The sequence below is a fragment of the Anguilla rostrata genome, chromosome 1 (genome assembly GCF_018555375.3).
Source record: "Anguilla rostrata isolate EN2019 chromosome 1, ASM1855537v3, whole genome shotgun sequence".
Taxonomy (NCBI): Eukaryota; Metazoa; Chordata; class Actinopteri; order Anguilliformes; family Anguillidae; genus Anguilla; species Anguilla rostrata.
Genome location: NC_057933.1, coordinates 40197589 through 40222314, shown reverse-complemented (window position 1 = coordinate 40222314; position 24726 = coordinate 40197589). Strand labels below are relative to the sequence as shown.

At 44.7% G+C, this 24726-nt stretch overlaps 1 protein-coding gene across 1 annotated transcript in view; it reads left to right on the top strand.

Annotated features, from left to right (window-relative positions):
- Positions 1-24726, top strand: part of mapkbp1 (mitogen-activated protein kinase binding protein 1) — a 71505-nt gene that overhangs the window by 4756 nt on the left and 42023 nt on the right. Inside the window, 3 exon segments of the mRNA XM_064336781.1 lie at positions 4734-4825; positions 22797-22859; positions 23991-24048. Coding sequence (XP_064192851.1) covers positions 4734-4825; positions 22797-22859; positions 23991-24048 — 213 coding nt within the window.

The following is a 24726-nucleotide window of genomic DNA, read 5'->3' as shown; positions in this document are numbered from 1 at the left end:
TTGTTTTTTTCAGAATACATTTTCCTCATGCACCATGACCAGCTCCAGCACTCCGTGGAGCTATCCTATGACATTACTGTATTCTTAATGGTGAATAAAGTTTTTTCATTTGTGTGAGCTGAAATAGCCAATGCTGTTTGTTGTAACTTGGCCTCATTTTGATATCAATACTTTTAATGGCAGGCCTAGATTTTGCAAGTTTTAATTAATGACTTAGACACAAATAAACAACACAGATGTCAGGCACTGAACAGTCATTTCAAAGGGTAAGCATTACAACATCCCGCAAAGATATTAGGCCTATACCAATTCATTTTAGTTGAGAGGTTTTTCTCTTAACTTCTACCGTAGGATCTACTCTAATCCATCTCTAGTGATCAAATTAATCATCATATGTTGTTTTAACTTGTTTTCCATTAGCGGTGTTGCAATATCTTTCGTATGTGTGTCAGTTATAGGCTAATTTGTTAATGGGAAAATGGCTAGCTATAGCTAATTTGATAGCATCTTACTCGCTCATTCCAGGGAGACAGGCCAAAAAGAATAAGCAGTTAGATCTTTTTGGGCTTATTTCTTTCCTTTATTTCTATAATGATTTTTATTCATAAAATAGGACAACTTCTTCCAGTTGACTGGTGCATGTCATTTTTTGTGTGTGGAAAAAATGCAGACTCCTGCGTTTAATGCAACCTCTGGTTATGTCAGAAATTTGGAAACTGGGAATGAAACCCATTCTTTCTTTTGTGGTTGAATACAATATGACATGTGTATACCTGTTTTCGTCTGTATGCATGTTGCTTTTGATGTGTTTTTTTACTTTCAACCCAGCATTGTCAAACTGAATAATATTGTTTGACTTTTGTAAAGGTCTTGTCTGAACTAAACCTGTTAGATCCCCTTGTTATGTTCTGCCCTGTGCCTTAGCTTGTTCTTCTAGTTACCCAGAATGCGTTTAGGCATATATGAGAGCTGTCTGACTCGTTAAAGCAGAAGGGAATATAAACATCATTCCCCAAATAAATAGTACAGGAGTGTTGTGTAACAGTCAAAAAGACCAAATGTCTCAAGGGTTGTAGTACTTTCTGCCTTTTCTGTTTTAAATTGTTCATTATGGTCAAGCTTATATTATATATTGTCTTCTGTTTAAAATAGGCTGTTTCCTTGGTGTTTATTTTTCATACATTTGCTTGATAATCTTCACTGTTAATGTCAATGCAAAAATGGCACCACTTTTAAGTCTCAAAGGTGCCAAGTTATTTGAGATTCCTGCAACTTCAGTAACCTTGCGAGTTGCGAGAAAAAAGAGAGACCACAGTGAGCTTTACCAAGGATTGAGAGCGCTTCAGACTCTCCCTAGAGCTCTGAATGAGGCGAAGAATGTTATACACTTGTCTGGGCTTAGATCTACTGCATACTGGGTCACTTGACCCCGGGCCCATGTGTGGTATGGTGCGATTATACACCACAGCTTTTCTCTGCTCTGCTAACTGTAACCTTTGATCCCTGTGACCTCCTGATCTGCACCACCTGTTTGCCTTTTTCTGGCATGCAAAATGTGGCAATCAGTATACAATACTATCAATACCTATCAGTCAAGTAAATGTTATCGTTGCCTTTTTACCATTTTACCATTTTGCTAATTCTGTTTGAAGATAGTGTTAGGCAGTTAACATATAGGCCCAAAACTTATTTCACATATTCTTTTAAATGTGTTTGAACTGTGTTCTTATTTCTTATTCTGGGTCTCTGTTTGTGGTAACAGCAATCCTCATGAGAGAAATCTGTTGTGGTTCCACACGTTATTTTACAGTGTCACAGTCAAGTTGATGAATCCCAGTAGGTGATGAATAATAGAATTACCTTGACAGAAAATATACAGTTTCCATCAGTCTTGTACATAGTTGCTGAAGCTGTGTATGTTTCTGTGCAGTTTACTCCCACCCGCTATAGCTACAGAAGCCTGTTGGTTACATGTTCAGGTTTAACCTTGCTCCCATCTCTGCCAAAAGGCCTCTAGTGTTTTATGTGTAAACGGAAAAATGCAGGTTGGAGTCGGAAAACACAATGCATTGTGGGAATGCAGTAAGGTCAGTATAATTTGACTGGTGCAGCAGAAGGAGAGAAGTTTGGGGAAGGCAGTGCATAGCCAGCTGCGCAGTAAGTGCTTGGCAGGTGTCTGTAAGTTAAGGCTGTGAGGTTTTCTGTAATTCAGTGGAGGAAGATTCCTCCAGGAAGACTCACCTGTTTGGCCATAGTAAGAGGGCAGACCTGCACACACATGGGATCTGACTGGCAAGGGCTGGAGGTGTCGGATAAACGGGAGGATTCATGTTGCGCATGCTGCAGGTGGCAAAGAAAGAAGTGCAGACTGTAAGTGTACTTTTATGCGTCAGGGTGCAGACTGTAAGTGTACTTTTATGCGTCAGGGTGCAGACTAAGTGTACTCTATACGTCAGGGTGCAGACTAAGTGTACACTGCGTCAGGGTGCAGACTAAGTGTACTCTATGCATCTGGGTGCAGAATGTAAGTGTACTCTATGCATCAGGGTGCAGACTAAGTGTACTCTATGCATCTAGGTGCAGACTGTAAGTGTACACTGCGTCAGGGTGCAGACTAAGTGTACACTGCATCAGGGTGCAGACTAAGTGTACTCTATGCATCTGGGTGCAGACTGTAAGTGTACTTTTATGCGTCAGGGTGCAGACTAAGTGTACTCTATACGTCAGGGTGCAGACTGTAAGTGTACACTGCGTCAGGGTGCAGACTAAGTGTACACTGCATCAGGGTGCAGACTAAGTGTACTCTATGCATCTGGGTGCAGCCTAAGTGTACTCTATGCATCAGGGTGCAGACTACTGCTGCTCTATGCATCAGGGTGTAGACTAAGTGTACACTGTGTCAGGGTGCAGACTGTAAGTGTACTTTATGCATCAGGGTGCAGACTGTAAGTGTACACTGCGTCAGGGTGCAGACTAAGTGTACACTGCATCAGGGTGCAGACTAAGTGTACACTATGCATCTGGGTGTAGACTGTAAGTGTACACTGCGTCAGGGTTCAGAATGTAAATGTACTCTATGCATCAGGGTGCAGACTGTAAGGCTGCTCTATGCATCAGGGTGCAGACTAAGTGTACTTTATGCATCAGGGTGCAGACTGTAAGTGTGCACTACGTCAGGGTGCAGACTAAGTGTACACTGCATCAGGGTGCAGACTAAGTGTACTCTATGCATCTGGGTGCAGACTGTAAGTGTACACTGCGTCAGGGTGCAGAATGTAAGTGTACTCTATGCATCAGGGTGCAGACTTATGTGTACTCTGTGTCAGGTTGCAGGCTTTAAGTGTACTCTATGCATCAGGGTGCAGACTGTAAGGGTGCTCTATGCATCAGGGTGTAGACTAAGTGTACACTGTGTCAGGGTGCAGACTGTAAGTGTACTTTATGCATCAGGGTGCAGACTGTAAGTGTACACTGTATCAGGGTGCAGACTAAGTGTACTCTATGCATAAGGGTGCAGACTGTATGTGTACTCTGTGTCAGGGTCCAGACTGTAAGTATACTCTGTGTCAAGGTGCAGACTGTAAGGGTACACAAGTGTGGGGGCAGACTGTACGTTTACACGGTGTCAGGGTGCAGACACCAAGCCATTTCAGAAAATGATGTCAGCTGTGCCACTTTGTTGTGACAACTATAGTAAACAGATTTTTCTAATAATCTGAATCATTTATGGCCTGGTATTTGCATCTTTAGAGTAGGCTAAAGGCTAAAATGACATTTATGAAGAGCTCAAAGCTGGCAGACTTCATGAACAGCATGATGTGATTAGCGAATGCCCAAGCAAAGGTTTGTGGAGGAAACGGGCCCTGTGGGTGCATTTTAATAGAGGACTCTTGTGATGGCCACCGCCATCCCTCCAAGGACAAAGTGGGGCTGTCCCCTCAGTTTGCTCCACCTGCATCGTTTGAACTTTAATCTGACGGTGGAAAGAGGCCTTGTCACCGAAGCAGAATCTTATTATGGTCAACCTTGTCGTGGGCTCTCCCCTGTGTTGTCTCTTTGCTGAGCTCAATAGAGACATCCACCACAAGCTTGGCCTGCCTTTGTGCCCATTGGCTTTTGTTGTGTGGGCTTGCCCGAGCGACTGGCTCACGCTGACCTCGCCTGATGCCGCGCATGGACCTCGCTGCTCCCTCCAACCGCGTCAAGGAAACCAGACGTTTCCCCCCTTTTGCTGGCCAGGGTCTTTGTCTGTCCTTTCAAAGGAAGCCTGCAAGGTCCATACATTAGTGAAGGGAAGTTCTGTCAGAGCCACAGAACAAGGACTGAGTGGTTTTAGAACTTCAAAGCCCAGCTGTTATGATCCTCCCGAACTGTCTCTCCATTTGTTTTGTTTTCTCCTTTGTTGTTTTTTCTTCTGTGACGTGTGGTGACCTGGGGGTTTTTTCCCCTTGCACATGCTCACTACTGCTCGGATGACTTCTCTGAAAACTTGGACTGGTCATGTCTAGGTACAGCCCGGTAAATGGCAACATTCAAGATAAGGAAATCTTTTGCCTGTGTGCGATACTGTCTTAGATTCATTAGTCTGTAATCTCTCTCAGCTGTGCTAACAAACAACTGCATATATAGTTGTGTGATATAATTGATGAGCACACTTTTGTGTGTCTTGCATAACCATTGCTCGTTGGTGGCAGCTGTGGTGTCTTACCTTTGCTCTCTCTCTCCCCCTGCAGGTGACTCTGGAGAAGGTGCTAGGGATCACTGCTGCTGGGAACCGCGGTTTGGCCTGTGACCCTCGCTCGGGCCTGGTGGCCTATCCAGCAGGGTGAGTTTGCAAACTCTCCCCAGGGTAGTGGGGCAACGGGACATGGAAGGGCTGGGCATGGCCAATTGCGCCATGTTCATAACAGTTTGGCCATTGTCTTGCGGGTGATGTTGTGTTCTGAATAGGACACATTGTCGCTCATTTTCTCTGGAAACCTGTGTTTGATGAGTTTCGTAGTTAGTCATTTTGTAACATAAATGCTCAATACAGAATTTGTATTTGTAAGGTTAAAAGTTTGGCTCTCTTCCCCTTTAAATTGTTCATTTAATTCACTGATCCTGGCTTAGTTTCTTTAGAATGAGTTTCTCCTGCGTTTGTACAGGATGGCTTTTGTAGGGCGTCAGGGTAATGTGTACACGCTTTGTGAGACCTTGTTAAATGGAAGCTGGATGAACAGGGCTCCATTGAGCTTTGAACGGAATTTAATTATGCCCTATTGAGAGCGCGGGGGAAGGGGGAGTGAAGGCTGGAGAGGGAATGCTGTGGATGTGGAAGCCATTTCTCAGTGCAGTGGTGGGAATGAGTGTGCCTGCGGGGCTGTGCAGAGGTGTGGGGAAATGATTGGTGACCGTGCCTAACCGCCCTGAGCAAGGGGAGTTTGAGTCTGGGTTGGGTGCTGAGTGCCACAGGCATCTCCTTTACAAATTACAGGAATGCAGAGGGCAGGCAGCTGCATCCAAACATTCTCACGGGACTCATGGCTGTAATATAGCCTAGATGGTTTTTTAAATCAAAGTTCTACTTATTCCGCATAGATCTTCTGATTTATGATCCTGTTTATCCTGCATATAATAATCACACAGCCCAGTGTCAAACACTCCACATACTATAAAGATATCTGGATCCATGCAGAAACTATTCGAAAGCTAAAAACAAGTACAAGCGAGCAAACAAGCCAACAAGCTCACACTTTGTGCACTGTTAGAAGGGGCGACGTCTGTGAGCACCCAGGTTTCAGCTTTTAAGAGACAGTCATGTAGTTTTACATGTGACACATGCTATAATGTGATTTTCCTTTCTGAAGAGTTCAGTCAGTGGGAGCCTCTTGAAATGGCTGCATTTAGTGTCCCTGCTCATTCAAGTAGTGTTTAGCCATGATTCTTGCCAAAGTCAAGTGGCCCTATAGTTAGTAGGATTTCAATGTGATGCACACGCTCAGTATTAATGAAGTTGCGATTATGCCTTGTACTTGCTGTACTGTTCTTAACTCAAACATACAGACGGAACTGTCTGTTTGCTTACAATGTGACATTCCGAGTTCAATATTTTGTTTGAACAAGGACTGCACTTAACCTCAATTATGTAAAGTCCGACGCTGCATGTGCTTGTGTTTAGAGACAGGTGTGCTGTTTGTAGATATGGGTGTTGATCCAACCACGGTGAGGCTGTTCGTACAGTAGCCTTTGATGCCATCTTGAAAGAGGTCAGTGCTAATCGAAGCATTGATAAAGCAAGTATTTGATGCTTGTCAAGCCCTTGGAATGGTTTGATCAAACAGTTTGACTCTGGGAAAAATATTTTGATGATCTAGCTCGAAATGAGGAATCCACAATGCCGTTGCTTTCATCAAGCTTTATAATCTCTTTTAGCCAAGACCCTCAGTTTTGGAGGTGCCCTTGACAGAGGAAGAATGGGGGATGTGAATGATTACTGTGTCCTTGCCCATTGTTTCATATTCGGGGGTTGTCTCCGCATGGATGTAATTCCCAAATCAACCTGCAGTTACCTCAGAATTTGTAAGTGAATTTAATCATGTGCCTTCCCGTCGTTTAATCTAAAGAAAATTATGTTGATGTTTTATTGCCGGCAAACCATTTTCAGCAAGGTCCATATGGTCTTGAAAAAGAACCGGTGGTGACTTTTAGCAATGTATAATCTGAGCCCCAAAATTACCTCAAGGGTTTGAAAATGGTTTTGAAATGGCATTCTATGAGTACATTAAAGTAATGGTTCACCTCAGAATTAAACTTTCAGAGACCCCTTCTTACCTTGCCTGGGTAGTGCTGGATCCTCTCAGCCTGTGGCTGCAGTTTCTATGCTGTCTTCTGCAGAGCTGCAATCCAAATGGACGCAAGTTAATTTTGAGTGTAAAACCATATAATCCTGATTCATTTTAAGTGTGAATGCAGTCGTTAGTGACAATTAACCATCTGGAAGCTGTATGTGCAGCACGAAGAATACCCATAATTATGTAACCCATTAAAATGTTTCATCCATTATGAACTTGCTGGCTGGAAAATTTTGACACATCTGACTGTAAAAAAGGCGATTAGGCTCTGATGTTGGGAATATCAAAAAGATTTCCGCCACAAGCCAATTCATTTGTAGTATTTATTTTTAAATTGAATCATGACTAAATAAGCACTGTTTGAATTTAATGTAAAATGATTCAATTGAATCGTCTCTACAGGTCCATTGGTTCTTGAATGCATTTTTGGATTGTTCTTCAAATTTATGGACAATATACACTATACACATATGACACTAGCAATACATGGCTTTAATCATCATATTGGTGTCATGGCACCGATGGTTGCTTTTGGAGACCATTTTGTGCTTGTCTCTGATCATTGCTATTTGCAACTATGTTTGAAACAACTTGTGGGCTAAAAGAATTCCTTATTACAAGACTTAAGTAACTTAAAGGCATTATGGGCGGGTCTCTGGTAAGGCGTTGCCATTTAATTTTGGCAGAAAATCAAACCAGTACTGTGACACCATGGGAATACTGGGCCCGTGTTGCCCATTCCCATAAACTTAATGCTTGATATTAAAGTTAAAACATACTGTTATAATATACTACACTATAGCCTAAATATAAGCACATATTTAAACAAGTAAAGCTTTTGAAACACTACAAGGCTCCATTTGAGCCGTGCAAATGAGAAGCTTAGGGTTTACATTAACACACAGTTGAGTGAACGGCTGCCCCTCAGTCACACGGTGAAGTTAATCTGATTATGCTGGTGGGCCTCAGTGATCAGAGTGAGTGGGGGGAGCAGAAGAGAGGCCCTTTCAAAGGCCCTGTTCAGGGATGGCGGGGCCGATTGTAAGACCAGAGAGCCATCAAGGCCCCTCTTAACGAGGCTTGAGCACGTGCCACTGGTGGGCATGGTGTAGTGGCCTGAATAAGCACTAGCTCTGTAGTGGCATCCCCACCATGTGACCAGTCAGCACACCGCACCAGTGCAGTGAAGCCGGTTGTGATCGGACGAGAGACGTGCTCCCTCTGTGTAATGAATGCAGAGGGCTGCAGTTTTGTGAGGAGGGTAGAGAGAGGGCCAGGGTGGATGAACAGATGGACAGATGGACTCCCACAGCCCCCACTGAAGCATGTCCCTTTTGAGGTGAAACTAGGCAAACGGCATCCTCATCACTGGCTGCATCCTTTCCGGTTCCATTTGATCCCTTTTTGGATACAATGCTGTTACATGATTGTGTACTTTGGACACGCTATACTGTATTAGCTATGAAGGTAGCTTACAAGACTCTGTAGCTGACTTTAGCATCTTGCAAGTTAGCAGATAAAGTCATGTTAAATTTGCTTCAATTCATATAGCTGTAGCTTCCGTGCTAATTAGCTTTATAGGTAGGTGAGTAGCTACTGAAATGTTAGGCTATTGATAGTGTCTGTTGTCTCAGTAATTGCCGTTTTTTAATCAAATGTTAGTTATAACCCCATTGCATTGCTGTGCTACAGATTCAGTGCTATGCACATAGCTTGCAGTGCTTTAGCCAGCAGGCTAGTAACAGGTAAGAATGTCCAACCCAGATCCTACGTGAATTAGCACATAGTTACGAATACTTAGTGTTATATCCAATAAGGGGTCGCCCGGAACCGGCAGGATACAGCCAGTGCAAGGGATGCTGTCTGTGCAGTTAGAGCAGTGATCTTCATTCCAGGTCCTGGAGAGCCGCAGGGTCTGCTGGTTTTTGTTGTTACTTGGCACTTAATTAATCAATTAAAGCAGTCGATTACACAGTTAACTCACCTCACCTGGATTCTTGGTTCTCAATTGGTTGCTGGTTAAGGTGAAAACAAAAACCAGCAGACCCTGCGGCTCTCCAGGACCAGGAATTAAGATCACTGAGTTAGAGGCACCGGCCTCCTGCATTTTGTACGGCACCCGCAGTGTGTGCTTTCCCTCTCCAGTAGCTACAGTTGCCTATGGCGTGCAGGACTGCAGGGGGTCTTGTGGTCGGAAAGAATTTGCCATTTTCATTGGTCTTGTAGAGAAGCCTGCAACAGCTGTAGATTATATCTGAAATGCACACGGCCAGGTTTACTGTAGATTATTACTTAAATGCACACAGAAGGTTAGCTGTAGATTATCACTGAAATTCACAGAGCCAGTTTAGCTGTAGATTATTACTGAAATTCATGCAGCAGGTTAGCTGTAGATTATCATTGAAATGCATACAGCGGGTTAGCTGTAGATTATCACTGAAATGCACACAGCAGGCTATCTGTAGATTATCACTGAAATGCATGCATCCATGTTTTCTGTAGTTTATCATTGAAATGCACTCAGCAGGTTAGCATTAGGTTATTACTGAAATATACACAGCAGGTCAGTTGTACTGTAGATTGGCACTGAAATGCACATCGCAGGTTAGCTGTAGGGTATCACTGAAATGCACATAGCCAGGCTGACTAGATTATTGCTATAATGCTCACAGCAGGTTGGCTGTAGATCAGCACTGAAATGCACTCAGCAGATTAGCTGAAGATAATCACTGAAATGCACTGAGCAGGTTGGCTGTAGATCATTACTGAAATGCACTCAGCAGGTTAGCTGTAGATCATCACTGAAATGCACTCAACTGGTTAGCTGTAGATCATCACTGAAATGCACACAGCAGGTTAGCTGTAGATTATCACTAAAATTCACAGAGCCAGGTTAGCTGTAGATCATCACTGAAATGCTCTCAACTGGTTAGCTGTAGATCATCACTGAAATGCAATCAGCAGGTTGGCTGTAGATCATCACTGAAATACACAGAGCCAGATTAGCTGTAGATCATCACGGAAATGCACTCAACTGGTTAGCTGTAGATCATCACTGACATGCTCACAGCAGGTTAGCTGTAGATTATCACTGAAATGCACTCAACTGGTTAGCTGTAGATCATTACTCAATTGCACACTGCCAGGTTGGTTGTATATCATTACTGAGGTGCACACACCAGGTTATCGCTATAATATCACTGAAGTGCACACGGCTGGTTATCTGTATCACTTGAACGCACAGTTCTAGGTTAGTCATAGATCAGTTTTTGGACCTGTGTCTTTATTTACACTGCCCTGAGTGCAGAGTGAAGAGGCCGCAGGTGCAGATTTGTGATCTGCAGTGTATTGATTTGTGGACTTCCCTTGGGTCCAGAAATATAATCAGTGGGGAAAGTGAGTAGCTGTCTAAAGCACAGACTAATACTAACTGGCCTTGTGTTTATTTATTAAAGACGAACCAACCCCTGGGGATGCCACATGTTTTTAAAGTGCAAAATCGAAGCTAGACAGGAGAGCTTTCCTCGACCAGACTGTTCACTTTGAATCCAGATTTTTTGCTGCATTTCAGTTTTCTCTGCATTTTCAGTTTGTGTAATCAGTACACATTGATGTACACGCATGACTCTTCCTACGGCTGACAGAAGTGGCTTACATGGCATTGTGAAGACCGTGACATCTGTGTGGCCATGCTTTGTGTGTCACTGAGTTTTTAAAAGCTTTTGTTCTTTTGATGACTGCCTTTGTGACATAGCTGTTGTTCTTGTCACAAAGATATTGTTCATTGCCTCCATTGGAGGTGTGCATCAACACACACGTGCTACACTCTGCACTACATTTCAGTCGTTCTATGTTAGGAGTCCCTGTACTTGCACCAGGTGGAACTCTCTGTGCAGCGTACAGTACTTGTAGTGATATGATGTCATCATATCTTCAGCTGGGATTACAAGGGTAAATCAAGCACTGTAAATGTGCTGCACACAACTGATAAAGACAGCTTATGTGATCTAAGACAGCCAGTTGAATTAAATTGTATTTAGTCAGGCTGCATTCTTACTCAGATGAAAGGTGAACTGTGAGTTTGAAAGTATGTTGGTGAGGATGCTTGGGTGGTAGATGTTAAGACACTGTTCTAGTGCATGGATAGGTCCCAGGGTCCAGGATCAAATTCAAACTATGCCTGTGCTGACTGTGGCCAGCAGTTCACCGGGGCAATGCAGTTACCAGTAGCATTGCCCGGGGTTAGGGGTGTTCAGTTGGCCTGGATTACCATCTGATTGATCTGTGGTCTGCTTTCTGAAACTTCACGTGAAGTGTCCTCCTCCAGCTCAAGTCTGTGCAGGCTTGGCCTGTGTGCTGCGGCAAGGAAAGAAGCGGCTGATGCCATTGTGCTTCGGAGGAAAGTGCATGCTCGTCTTTACTGCACTGGCTGCAAAGTTTGAGCGTGGCTGCATACTATCACATATTCTAAACTGAGGAGAAATTAGATTGATTAGATTGATTCCATTGCAGACCTCGTCAGGCCAACTGATTGAGCAGTCATTTTGTGCAATCAATATGCTGCTTAGTTTACTCGATCACAGAACCACACTTGCTGAAAAGTAATAGATGAACACAATGGGCTTCCGTTAGGCCTGCACATTTATTCTCCCAGATCTGTGTGTTAGTGTCTGGTACACATTTGGCATCCTTAAGGTGGAAGGAACAGGGATTTACTAGGGATATGAATTCTGGGGAGCAACTGCAGGTCAGATCTCAAAAATATCCCTAGTTTAAATGTAGGAGAATAATGAATAATAATAAATGGTTTTATTATTTAATCATTTTATTTACAAAGATGGGATAACAATGAATAATAATAGATGATTTTATTGTGTAATTATTTTATTTACACACCTTTTTACACGGTGCTTTTCATCGCTTGTACCTTTTTACAAGCAAAAAAAAAGCAAGGCTGTGACTTGAGTATTAGAGGTGAAGTATGTGGCATCCAGGCCTATCTTGAAATACAAGAGCTAATGTGTCCAGCATTAGGCAGCCGGAAATAGTAGAGCCAATCTGTCCAGCGTTAGGCGGCTGTTGAGGCATCCGGGCTCAGACACTTGCAGACAGACGGGTTTAACTGCTGTGTCATTAACTGGGCCCTGAGGATCAGGAAAGTCAGGTTCTACTCTGCTGAAAGCTTCGCTGATGGGCCCCCTCATTACGGACTTTAAACAAAAACGAGCCTCAGTGGTGGTGTGCTCCATCAGAGTCTCACACACGGTACAAAAACGAGCCTCAGTGGTGGTGTGCTCCATCAGAGTCTCACACACTGTACAAAAACCAGCCTCAGTGGTGCTGTGCTCCATCAGAGTCTCACACACTGTACAAAAAACAGCCTCAGTGGTGCTGTGCTCCATCAGAGTCTCACACACTGTACAAAAACCAGCCTCAGTGGTGCTGTGCTCCATCAGAGTCTCACACACTGTACAAAACCAGCCTCAGTGGTGGTGTGCTCCATCAGAGTCTCACACACTGTACAAAAACCAGCCTCAGTGGTGCTGTGCTCCATCAGAGTCTCACACACTGTACAAAAACCAGCCTCAGTGGTGCTGTGCTCCATCAGAGTCTCACACACTGTACAAAAACCAGCCTCAGTGGTGCTGTGCTCCATCAGAGTCTCACACACTGTACAAAAACCAGCCTCAGTGGTGCTGTGCTCCATCAGAGTCTCACACACTGTACAAAAACCAGCCTCAGTGGTGGTGTGCTCCATCAGAGTCTCACACACTGTACAAAAACCAGCCTCAGTGGTGGTGTGCTCCATCAGAGTCTCACACACTGTACAAAAACCAGCCTCAGTGGTGGTGTGCTCCATCAGAGTCTCACACACTGTCCATGGAGGGGTGTCCAGGAAAAAAAAGATCTTAAATTAGGGAATAATTCCTTGAACGAAAGCACTGGTGCATCATGTTGAAAGTAAGTGTTTCAGGGACAGCAAAGATGAAATGGCAGCATGCACCTCCACTGAGCATTTCAGTTGCACATAAGCGATAGAGATGTCAGTGGTGTTTCTGTTTAAGTGAGGAGAGACAAAATACATTTTTTAGGCAGTGCACCCACATATAGAATTTTTTGTCAAATAAACATTTAGCTCTGTTGTCATATTTAAATTAGGTAGATGGATGTATGTGGCTCTTGTACCTCTTACAGCATAATTCAGTAAGTTTGATGCGTTAACCCTGGTAGCATGCTAATTATAGGACCTGCGATTGCTTTATTCATTTGATCTTTCTCCTCCAGCCTGCCTAAGAATCATTTACCTGAAAGTACTGCACTTGATTGTAATGTCAAAATAACATTTGTTACAAATTAAAGTGTGTAAATAAAATTAGCCTTTAGCATTTGATTTACTTTTTTTCATGTAACAACATGCCCCAACAATTCATTATTAGTCGATAATGCCTCAAAGCTCACTTCCAACTTTCTGTTGACATTCTTTCTCTGCTGATATTGTATTTTATAGGTAACCCTGAGTGGTCAGATGGCTTGCTTTTCATTTTAAATCTTTAAATGGTGTCAGTCATATTAAGGGCGTCTCTTGAGGTTAGCGTGTTGTACCGCGTGCGTGCTCGCGGAAATGTGTGTCAGAGTCTGTCCCTTATTCAGGAGGCGCTGCAGTAAAACTGGGTCAAGAACACAGAGCATAACTGGCAGAAATAGTGGCTGTGGGCAGCAGCCAATTAGGGCGCTCCCCAGAGCCCGGCCCTGCCCTCCCTTCGCTGCAGTGAAGCGCAGCTGGATGCAGATTCCCTGCAGCCTCCGTGCCATGCCCCCACGCAGCCAGCCAGCTCCGCCTCCCTGCACGACATGCTTACACTGGTCTGTCGTCCTCTCTCTTCACGCTCGCGCTGCCCTTTCCCTTCAGGGGAAGAGGCTGGGACAGCCAGGGAGCCTGTGAAAGGCCCTTGGCTAACAGAGCAGGAGCACGTGACTGGAAGTGCAGAAGGCCGTCGTGAGAGGGATGTGGTCTCGGGGTGGCATTCCGTGCGTCGGTAGGAAAGCGCTGCCGTCTGGGCTGCTGGCGGCGGCCGTCTGCTGAGCTGCCCACGCGGCCACGCCCAGCTCTGCCGCAGGATCTGCTCACGTGCGGGGGGACACCTCCGACGCCGGCACATCCTCCCCTCCTGCTTAATGGGCCATTGTGCTGTACGTTGAGCTTCCTGTGTAACATGCTTTTAATGTATCTGTTAGTGTCTGTTAGACAGTTGCATTGAAACACAATACGGTTTAGCTTATTTTGACTGGATGTGTTCGATTAGTAACAGGAACTTTGCTTTGTATTTTGAAAGAGCCCTACAGGTTTTCTTGGGTCCTAACATACCTGAGACCCGATTGTGGCAGCTGTCACGCCACGTTTGTCCCCAGACTGTGGCGGTGATAACACAGTTTGGGAGAGGAGCAGGAGGTGGGGGTGTGGAGGTGTTGCCTCGCTGCTAAAGGAAGCAGCTTGGGTAGAGAAAACGCTCCGCCCCCCCATTTACCCCTCACCCCCTCCCACAGGATCACAGACTGGCTTGCCACCTGTCTGTCCGATACACAGCAAAAAGCCTGTTTGTTAGCAGCGTGAAGCAGCCCGCTGTATCAAGTTCAGATGCAGCGAGCAGGACCGAGACTGAGGGATGCTGATCGTGTTTCAGCTGTGCACTCTGGGAAATCAGTGCGTTTACCGCAGCATTTTTGTGTTTCTGTACATACCTCATTTTTATAGCCCTTCTTTAAATGACATGTTTGAATGGAAGTAGCTGGAAGAACAGCCATCCCCCTGTGTGAGTGATCTTGTTGATAGCTGTGGCTCGCACATGCTAACCAGCTCTGCCGCACAGTTCCTTTTGGCGTCTGTCTTTTTCACCACCGCTTTGGGCCCAGCAGTGCTCCTGCAGTGCTCTCCTTTCTCACCATCCGCGCGTGAGAGCGCGTTCACGCTCCACTTCAGAATTGTGCTGCTGTCAGCGCCATGGCAATAATCATTCTGCGGATTTTGTGTCTCTGGGTCTTAAGAGGCAAATTTAGAGCTTAACACCCCCAAACAAGGGAATCCCTCCCCCCACCCCATAAAAACACATTCAGATCGGTTTCTTAACTGCTGCCCGTGCCCTTTGTGAGAAATAAACTGCTGAGAAGAAATTCCTTTGACTCGATATTCGAGATGCCTGCAACTGCACAAAGCCTCCTTTAATCAAGGTCCCAATTCTGTATATTTCTGACAAAACTCGATGAATGGCAGCCCTATCCTGCCACACTCATAAATTAAATTCTATGGTGCTGAATTTACCCCTTTTTACACAAAGCCAGTCCATCTTCCATTTTGTAGGAACTGATTGTCAGATCTTTAGAGGTCTTCAAATGAAATGCGTAGATCCATGTGACTGAATGACGAGGCGCCATCATTTTGAGCATCAGTGCTACAATGACCTGCTAGCACGCTTTATGAATACGAACATGAACAATGACATGCAAGCTCTGCGGTCTGCACCTCAGCTGTCTACAGAATCAGGAAATGTAGGACGGATGGCGCCCCATCCAGGAACTGGGATGAATTCATATTGGTTATTTATAGAGTGCACAATGAAAAGTTTTACTTGTCTGAAAATAAATATTTGAAAATGGGGTGGACATTTTCAGGGGCATCGTTTTGCCTTTGCAGTTGATTCCTAGGCCATTTTAAGAATTTTCCTGGACAAACCTTTCCCATGCATTTCCAACGCTGGTTTGCACACTGGACAGCCAAGCACAGATTCATAGTCACAAGTGCAAGCATGAGGCATGTCTCAGACACATGTCTCATACAAGCATGCGTGTGCTGACGCTCGCCACACAGAAGTGTCAGCCGTGTCTCATAAATTTATTTATATATACAACAAAGAGCCCCAAATGTCGGGGATTTTATAACTACTCAATGTCCGTGTCAATACATCATAAATTTCACGTGGATTGATCGATCCATGATTTCACAAAATTGATGAATTAGCCTGTTTACACCGGTAGCTGAACAGTTATTCAGGATATAAAAAGCTGCGTCTTCTCCAGATTGAGAGGCTTCCCACAATGGCGATGCCGATACTAATGTCCTCTGAAGCTATGCTATCCAGTGTGGCCTCCTGCCCAGCCTTTGTGTACATTTAGTTACTCTTTCAGCTGCATTTCTGTGGTGGCAGCACCACAGTGCTGTGTTCGCTCATTAGTGCTGCTGAGAGAGCGTAGCTGCCTGGTACAGGGTGGAATGAAGTGTGGGGCAAGGGGCCATGAAATGAATGCCTTTTCATGGCTTTGTAAGCTCCTAATCTATGGTCAGGGAACCAAGGCTAAAGGCTGTTTGGGTTTTCTGTTATTTCTTTCCATATTGTGTCTAACTCTTGGCTTTGCTCATACCTCTGTGCAATGAAAAAGGAGCTCGCCTAAGAGCTTTCCTGCAATTAGAGCATGTAATGCTACATTGTCTGCTTAATTTAATGGATTGCATAAAATATAGTATCCACTTGGCAATTGTCTTTGCTCACCATCAATTGCTTCAGTGGAATATTCTAATAAAACTGTGAGAAGTTGCCTAATGTACCGCCACTTAAAACTGATGTACATATATAGCTGAAAACACGGGATAATTACATTGACCTACTAGTGCAGTGCATTCTTTTTAACCAACTGGCCAATAAACGTTCGCTATAAATACATTTGATGAGTTTCAAGGGAAAGTTGCAAATGTTGTTAACGATAGTGACTTCATGTATCATGATCTTCTTTTGGGGGTTGTGGCTTTGGCTGATATTCGCTGATTATGATAACTATTAGGTATCTGTGTTCTTGCTGGCAGTCTCCAAAGTCTGCTGGTCTGGTTAGCCAGTTTTGTATCTCTGCGCTAGCATTTCACATATTTCTCAGATGAAAAACATTTTCTGTTGGATCCTCTTTGTGTGCCTTGTCAAGTATTTCCACTAAGGATACCCATCAATGTCTCATGCTGGCTATGCTGTTTTTTTTAGGTTTAGTTCTGCATAACTGAAGGTTACGTTGTCTATCATGAAGTACATTGGGCCTACGTGTTCGTTGAACACATCTGTACACAAGTTAATTTTTAAGCACTCTGGACAGTCAATATATGTCAGCATCTTTTTCATTTCTTGTTGATGCTAGCATTTGTTGTGTTCAGTTGCTTAATGTGAATCAACTCCAGTTTGGTAATGTCATAACTACAATCTTACATATTGTGCTTCCTCTTGAGTCCTCTGTGATGTAAGCTATAGCCATGTGATGTCAGTAATCAGAACTGTAGTGCAGACGATGGAAAATCACTGAAGATTCCTGGGTGCTGTAGTTCCTGGTCTGTGTGTCCATTTCCTGGTGCCCCCTGTGGAAACCAGCTCTCTCCTGCTCTGTACTCTGAGCCTATCATCCCAAATCTGCACTCCTAGGAGCCATCACATTTCAGACTAGAAGCTCCTCACCATGACTGAATTCTCCCATGTGTCCCTCTGGTAACGCATGGAAATGTGAAGCAGTAATTTATGCACAGTAGCACAGAACCAAAATAAGAACTGTTACTATGGTAACATTGTAGTCTCGGGCCCTTGTCTCTCCCTAGAGCATTTGGAAAGGTAAGTAACAGTTTATAAGATTGGCTCCCACTACAATCCTGCAGTCGGTTGGGTAGGTTTGATGAAGTTTTCATGGGCATTAAGTTGTAAGTCAGTGATTGAGTTGGGTTGATTCGCTGCCTCTAAGTGGAGCTTCTCCTTTGAGATCATGATTTGTTTGTATATTCGCAAAACACATCCCTGGAAATTAGATGAACCTCTCACATTGGAGTGTTAATCTAATCGGGCTCACACTACTGTAAGGTTACAAGCCTGAAACATGTGGCTAATTCCATTGCTTCAGTCAACAGATACGCTGTTAGAGAGGCAGGGCCGGGACATTACAGGTGGGAAGAACATGCTAATGGGTCTGATTATCAAGATGGTAAACATGACTTTGATTTCTTCTCTAGTCTCCTACACTACTCGTGGACAGACCCATAATTCCAAAATGGTGGCTATCGTAATTAATTTGTCATCGGTAAACTTTGGCTTGCCAGTTGTTTGATGGTTCAGTGTAATGGTAGAACTGCCCATTATCCAACCATAACATGGAGAGTTTAGGTGTTCAGCAAGGCCTCCCTGTCACAGGCCAGTCTTTCCTTACTATGCATATGTGGAGACTTGTGTTTGTGGCAGCTGCTTGTATGATAAATGCTGTACAGCTCTGCTACACTGTGCCATAGCAGACTGTCTTTTAACTCCCTTTTCCTTTGTGCTTACCTGCTGTTTTTCAGCGGCTTGGAGCGCAAGCCTAAGGCTTTCACAAACAAGCGTACTGTATGTTGTACTTTCTTTGGTTCTGGCACAGCAGGTATTGATGCAGGATTTTGGTGAAACGTGACTGAAATGTTGTTCTCATTATTCCCCATGGCCCTATTGATTTTTCAGGTCACAAAATCAAAGGACAAGAGCTTCCTGACTGGCTTTTGATTTCTGGTCGGTTATCTATGTATCTTGATTAAGTTTGTCACAAATCCTTATTGATCTTCAGGCCATGAGGACAAAATTCAAGGTCACAGAGGTTCATGATAGATTTTCCAGTTTCCAGTCTGCTCACGCAGTTGTTCTTATATTATCTGTGACCGTCCTTTGCTTGTTTTTACTACCTTCTAACCTTCTTACAGCCTTCTTAATACTGTTTCATATTCAATTTCTCATTGCAGGAATTCAGTTGTATCCATTATTTTATTAGTTACAGCCTTAGCTGTAGCTAAGGCCTATCTTATATTTCCATATAGATTAAATTGCATTACATTGCTTTGTTCTATACCCAGAATTCCCAGTGGTTGTCAGTATAGCGCATTTTGGCCGGCTATTGCTGTCTTCTGTGGTCTTAGTCTTACCAGCATGGGGCTCTTAACAGTGGAACTCATCAAAGGCTGCTGCAGAGCCAACAAATTGCTGAGTTTAAGCCTTTGTATTCCTGAAGTAATGCAGCACATGTCAGTCCTAATGAATGGGTGATCTTCCAGTGTGCAGCTCCAGTGATTCCATGCCTCAGCGGGGACAGATTTAGTGCTTGTGTATTCAGAAGACAAAGCCAGCGGGGTCATGACATCCCTCCTCCCATTATTAATAAAGACATCACCCTGTGTTAAGTGGGTTTTATGTAAATTCCTTTGGGTATATATAAAAGAGGCTTTCTATACTGGTTTGCTTAAAAGGCAAAATGACTGTTTATTAGCAGATGCTGACAGTAACATCTGCAGCTCCCACTCCCCTAGACGCAGCAAAACTGAGACTTTCTCAACAGTCACACGCAAACGCGTGCGCGCGCGCACACACACACACACACACACACACACTACTGCACTGTGCAAACGCGCACACACACGCACACACACACACACACACTGCTGCAATGTGCGAATGTGCACACACACACACTGCTGCAATGTGCAAATGCACACACACACACTGCTGCAATGTGTATATGAGCACACACACACGACAGTACATACTGTTAAGAACAGCACATACATGTACAAACGTACACTCGCTCAAATAGCTCATGCACACAAGGCAGCGACATGGACATTTTTATGCTTCTTTTCTTTACAGCCAATGCAGCATCAGAAGCTTGCTGTGGGCGTGTCTGCTCAGCATGTCCCCAGCTAATATATCAGCCTGTAATCTGGAGTCTTGGCGCAGCCCAGGCCTCAGAGGAGATTCTGCTGGGATAGTCCTCAAGAAGCGAATGGAGGAGGAGTCAGTGAGCCGTGCTCGTGTGAGCCGTGCTCGTGCGAGCCCCAGGCTTCGTCTCCGCAGTAAACTGTGTCTAGCAGAGCGCTGAACTCTGTGTCTCAACCACCTCTGCTTTTCTCTTTCCGCTTGACGTATTTTTGATGGGTGTATTCTTGAGAAGCCTAGTTTCACACTCAAATTCACATTAAAAAAATGGCACACATGAAACCTTAGTCACTGAAGGATTTTGAAGGTGGGGGCTCCTTGTCTCTTCGGTGACCCAGAAATCAAACGAGGTCTGCTATCTTCAAGGACATTCCAACCTGTTAAATGCTCCTTGAAGGAGCTAGTAGTGAGGAGCTTGGAGGCTCCCGAAGGATACTCGAGCAAGGAAACACGAGTGCATCCTTTGCGGAAGCATTTGTTTTTTGAACACGTGACGTATATCCTAAGTGATTGACCTGTGGCTCTGCCTCTCCCCATCTGCTGCATCTGTATTTGACACAGTTTCAGACTGATGCTGACTGAACAAGGACACTTGCTAAATACACGTTTCCTCGATTCCTCCATCCTCACGTTTTTTCCTTGCTTCCTTTCCTTGCATCCTCCGATAGGTGGAGATAAGGAGTGAGGAAAGGATGTAAGGAAAGGATACAAGGAGGTAAAATAAGCAATTGGAATGTTCCCCTGATGTTATTAAGCACTTGAAGCACAGATGACTGGACACTTATTTCTCACTGATGAAGCTGATGACTGGAAAACCCACTTCTTTGTAAAACTGCAATTGAATTGGCATACTCTTGTCCATCATTTGGTGGCTGAGAGCCTATACAAATTTCTGTTTGTTTCATAAAACTGGTTCTCCTTTCATGCTGTATGGCCCAAGAATTAGTAAAACAGACTCTGTCTGTCTGTCTGATTGGTGCACAGTGCAGCAAGAGGTTGTATGATTGGTGCACAGTGCAGCAGCAAGTTGCGTGATTGGTGCACATTGCAGCATCAGGCTGTGTGATTGGTGAACGGTGCAGCATCAGGCTGTGTGATTGGTGCCCAGTGCAGCAGCAGGTTGTGTGATTGGTGCACAGTGCAGCAGGAGTCAGTGTGATTGGTGCACAGTGCAGAAGTAAGTTGTGTGATTGATGCACAATGCAGCAGAAGGTTGTGTGATCGGTGCACAGTGCAACAGAAGGTTGTGTGATTAGAGAAAAATGCAGCAGAAGGTTGTGTGATTGGTGCACAGTGCAACAGAAGGTTGTGTGATTAGAGAAAAATGCAGAAGAAGGTTGTGTGATTGGTGCACAGTGCAGCAGGAGGTTGTGTGATTGGTGCACAATGCAGCAGTAGGCTGTGTGATTGGTGGATGGTGCTTTGTGATTTTACACCACTGCTTATAGTAGTCCTGTCATCTAAACCCTGCCAAATCGGATCAGGGGCTCTATATTTACTCAAAGCCAATAGTAGTATTACTGAATGTAGGCTCTTCACTCAGTCTCTGGCTGTTTCTCACCACTCAGGAAGTGGCCATGGATTGAATAACATTACTACAGTTTGAATAAAATGACCAAAGTTTGAGTAAAATGACTTCAGTTTAAGTCTGACGGGGAGATGAGAGGGGCAGTCTGAGAGGAGACTCTGTCTGATGGGGAGGTGAGAGCAGCAGTCTGAGAGGAGACTGTCAGGGAGGTGAGAGCAGCAGTCTGAGAGGAGACTCTGTCTGATGGGGAGGTGAGAGCAGCAGTCTGAGAGGAGACTGTCAGGGAGGTGAAAGGGGCAGTCTGAGACAAGACTCTGTCAGGGAGGTGAGAGCAGCAGTCTGAGAGGAGACTGTCAGGGAGGTGAAAGGGGCAGTCTGAGACAAGACTCTGTCAGGGAGGTGAGAGCAGCAGTCTGAGAGGAGACTCTGTTTGACGGGGAGGTGAGAGGAGCAGTCTGAGAGGAGACTCTGTTTGACGGGGAGGTGAAAGGAGCAGTCTGAGAACAGCGGGGCTCCAGCCTGTGTGTGCGAGGAGGTTGGGGAGGTGGCGCACACGGCAGGAGGAGCTCTGCCCGTTTCCCAGCAGGCCTGGGGTGGGGTGTGTGGGTACTGTGGGCAGGACACGCCCGGCCACACACTCACCTGCCCTGACACCACAGGGATTCTGGGGGGCGGATTTGGAGAGTTTATCGCAGGATCAGCTCTGAGACGGCCAGAGCCTCAGGCCACCCTCAGTACATCTCTCCAGCTTCCTCTGTTTTTATGCGCTGGTTTGGGCCATCACAGATTAGACTCCTCAGATCATGCACTTTACACACTGTACTGTTCATATGGAGTCAGGTCTGCTTGTGTCGGAGAGAGGCAGGGCTAGAGTGGTGTATTTGTTTAAGTGTGTCTGAGTGTCATGTGTTGTGAGGCTGAGCACCAAAACCCTTCTACAGACATATTTGGGTGTGCATCATCAATCACTGAGAGAATTAAAAGTGCATATTGTATGTTTATATTGCATTTTTACTTTACACTGAAGGGTGCATGTTTTCAGTAGATCATACAGCTGTTTTTATGCTACAGGGTATAAGGTACAGGCCTGTATTTGCTGTTTGTGTTTTGTACTTTGATGGCTGACACTCTGAACTCTATGATGTAAATAAGGACTGTGAGAAGTAAGGCACGCTCTTAATGTTGTTTGTTTCACTGTAGTCATGTGTCCCACTAAAGTATTCAGTAGTTCACACTGCTCTCATATCTGATTATAGTATTGTTGCCTAAGCACAGTAACCTTGGCTTTACTGTGACTGACATCAACTTATTCAGCGGCGTCTAGTTTCTTTGAATTAAGGTAACTGTTTTGTGTAATGTGTTGAAACAATTTCAAACCAGCATTAGTCCCCATTACTCGGCATCACAGAGGATCTGAAGGCTAGCCATTTTGCATCTACAAAGGCAGAATACTTTTAAGTTGATGACCGAGTTGATGTGCAGTGCAAATAACTGATTGCAAATGACTTAGACATACCACATTCTTTGACTGGTCTCCTCTATGATTGACTATGAGACTTCATATTGTGCGTGTGTGTGTGTGATTGTGTGTATGTGTGTGAGTGTGTGTGGAGGAGGGGTGGGGGGGCATGAGCGTGTATGTGTGTGTTTGTATATGTGCTTAACCTGTTCTCTCTGTTTGCTGTACAGGTGTGTTGTGGTGCTGCTGAACCCCAAGAAGAACAAACAACATCACATCCTGAACAGCTCCAGGTGCTGCCGGAATCTTCCGTTTCCTACTTTCAATACGCATCTCCAGTTTGTGCCTCATCCTGGGTGTGTCTGGATGTACAGCCCAAGATTGCATTCAGTCAGACTGCTATGCACTCTGAATAAAACATTAAATCCACTGTAGCCTGCAGATACTCAACATTGTTGTTCTTAGAATAGAATGACTTAAAATACAAGATCTTTATTGTCCGCATAAAACAAAATACTGACTGTCTAAAATGTATACACTGGAGGGTAGGTGCCAGGTCATGTACAATGGTATGTGTGATACCATAAAAGAAGAAAAACGTCTCATAAAACTCAGTGTTCTGTGTCAAAGACAAAATGCAGGTGCTGTGAAACTGAATCTGGGCCCACGTCTGTTTCAGTCCTTTTCCATTAAGTGCACAGCGGGTGGGTCTCTATACATTTGGGTTTAACCCTTTGGTCCTCTGCCCCAAAGCTGGGTATTGGATGTAGTTCTCTGCACAGTCAGCAGTACAGCAGTCCCCAAAGGCACAGTGGGCCAGCTGCAGAGCTTTCTTTTTCAGAAACATGCCCCCTCGCCCCCCTACACAGTCTCAAGCACTTGTGAGTTCAGGCACCCCTCTCACAGATCAGACACACACACGCACACACACACGGACACACACATGCCCTCACACACACACACACGGACACACGCACACGAACGCACACACACACACACACACGGACGGACACACACCCACGCGCACACACACACACCCTCACACACACACACTCGCACACATGCCCTCACACACACACACACACACACACGGACATACGCGCACACACACACGCACACACAAAGGGCTCACATCTGCAGGCATGATGGATGGCAGCCCTTGAGTTAGTTTACAGTCAGGCTGCTTTCTTGTCCAGTCAGCTCAGCTCTGTGCTCTTATAGCTGCGCGCTGTGGGGTGGCTGTAGGTACAGTTGTAATTCCCTTCTGTTTGCGTGACCTCGCCATGGCCTCTCCTACTCAAATGCATGCAAACTCTTCTCCTTCCAGCATTTCACACATTCAAAGTCCAGCTTTTTTCTAGCTGGAATGATGCAGGTTCCAGGGACGCGTGATCTGAAAGTTTTCCATTTTCCTCACTTCACAGGAAAACAATCACCACATTGGCTTTCTCTCCTGATGGCAAATACCTGGTCACTGGAGAGGTAAGTCAGGATGTTATTCTTCCTTTTCTTTTTCTCTCACCTTTTTTAATGAGGTCATTTTATCATAATTTTTTATATCCTGTTTTATATGAAATATTAGAGAGTTACTGTTGTGACAAACCACCAAAAACACCTTGAAATAGTTGTGCTTCTCTGTCCCTGGCCTTTGCAATTTATGACCTGTGGATGATATGAGTTTTACTTTAGTACTGATTGCATGTCTCTGAGCATAAAGGACTGTCCACTATAATCCTTTATGCTCAGAAAATTGCAATACAGGACTGAGATGAAACTTATTTTGGGTCTCTCAGAGTTCCCAGAACTGTACAATATTAGCATAGGCCTTTCTAGGAGTTCCTAAAAAAAACATGGCAGACATGGTGTTTGCAAGGCAAAATGTCAACACACAAGTTAGATTAGAGGCTTAAAAAGGACGGCACAGTAGTCGCAGGCATTGAACGGTGTCTGTTTAGTTCTTGTGAAGCTAGATGATCGTTTTTTTCCTTGCTCGTGTACTTAGTCCTTTTGCCTGGAGGATAATCCGGTGCGGAGTGGACCGCGTGTTGAATCCTCTCGTCCACGTGGGCTTGCCGCAAGACGTGACTGTTGATTTTGGAGCCTGTTTAGCCTAAATCCTTCCTGTCCAGCAGTAGTTCATTAGACTAGAACGTGGCAGTG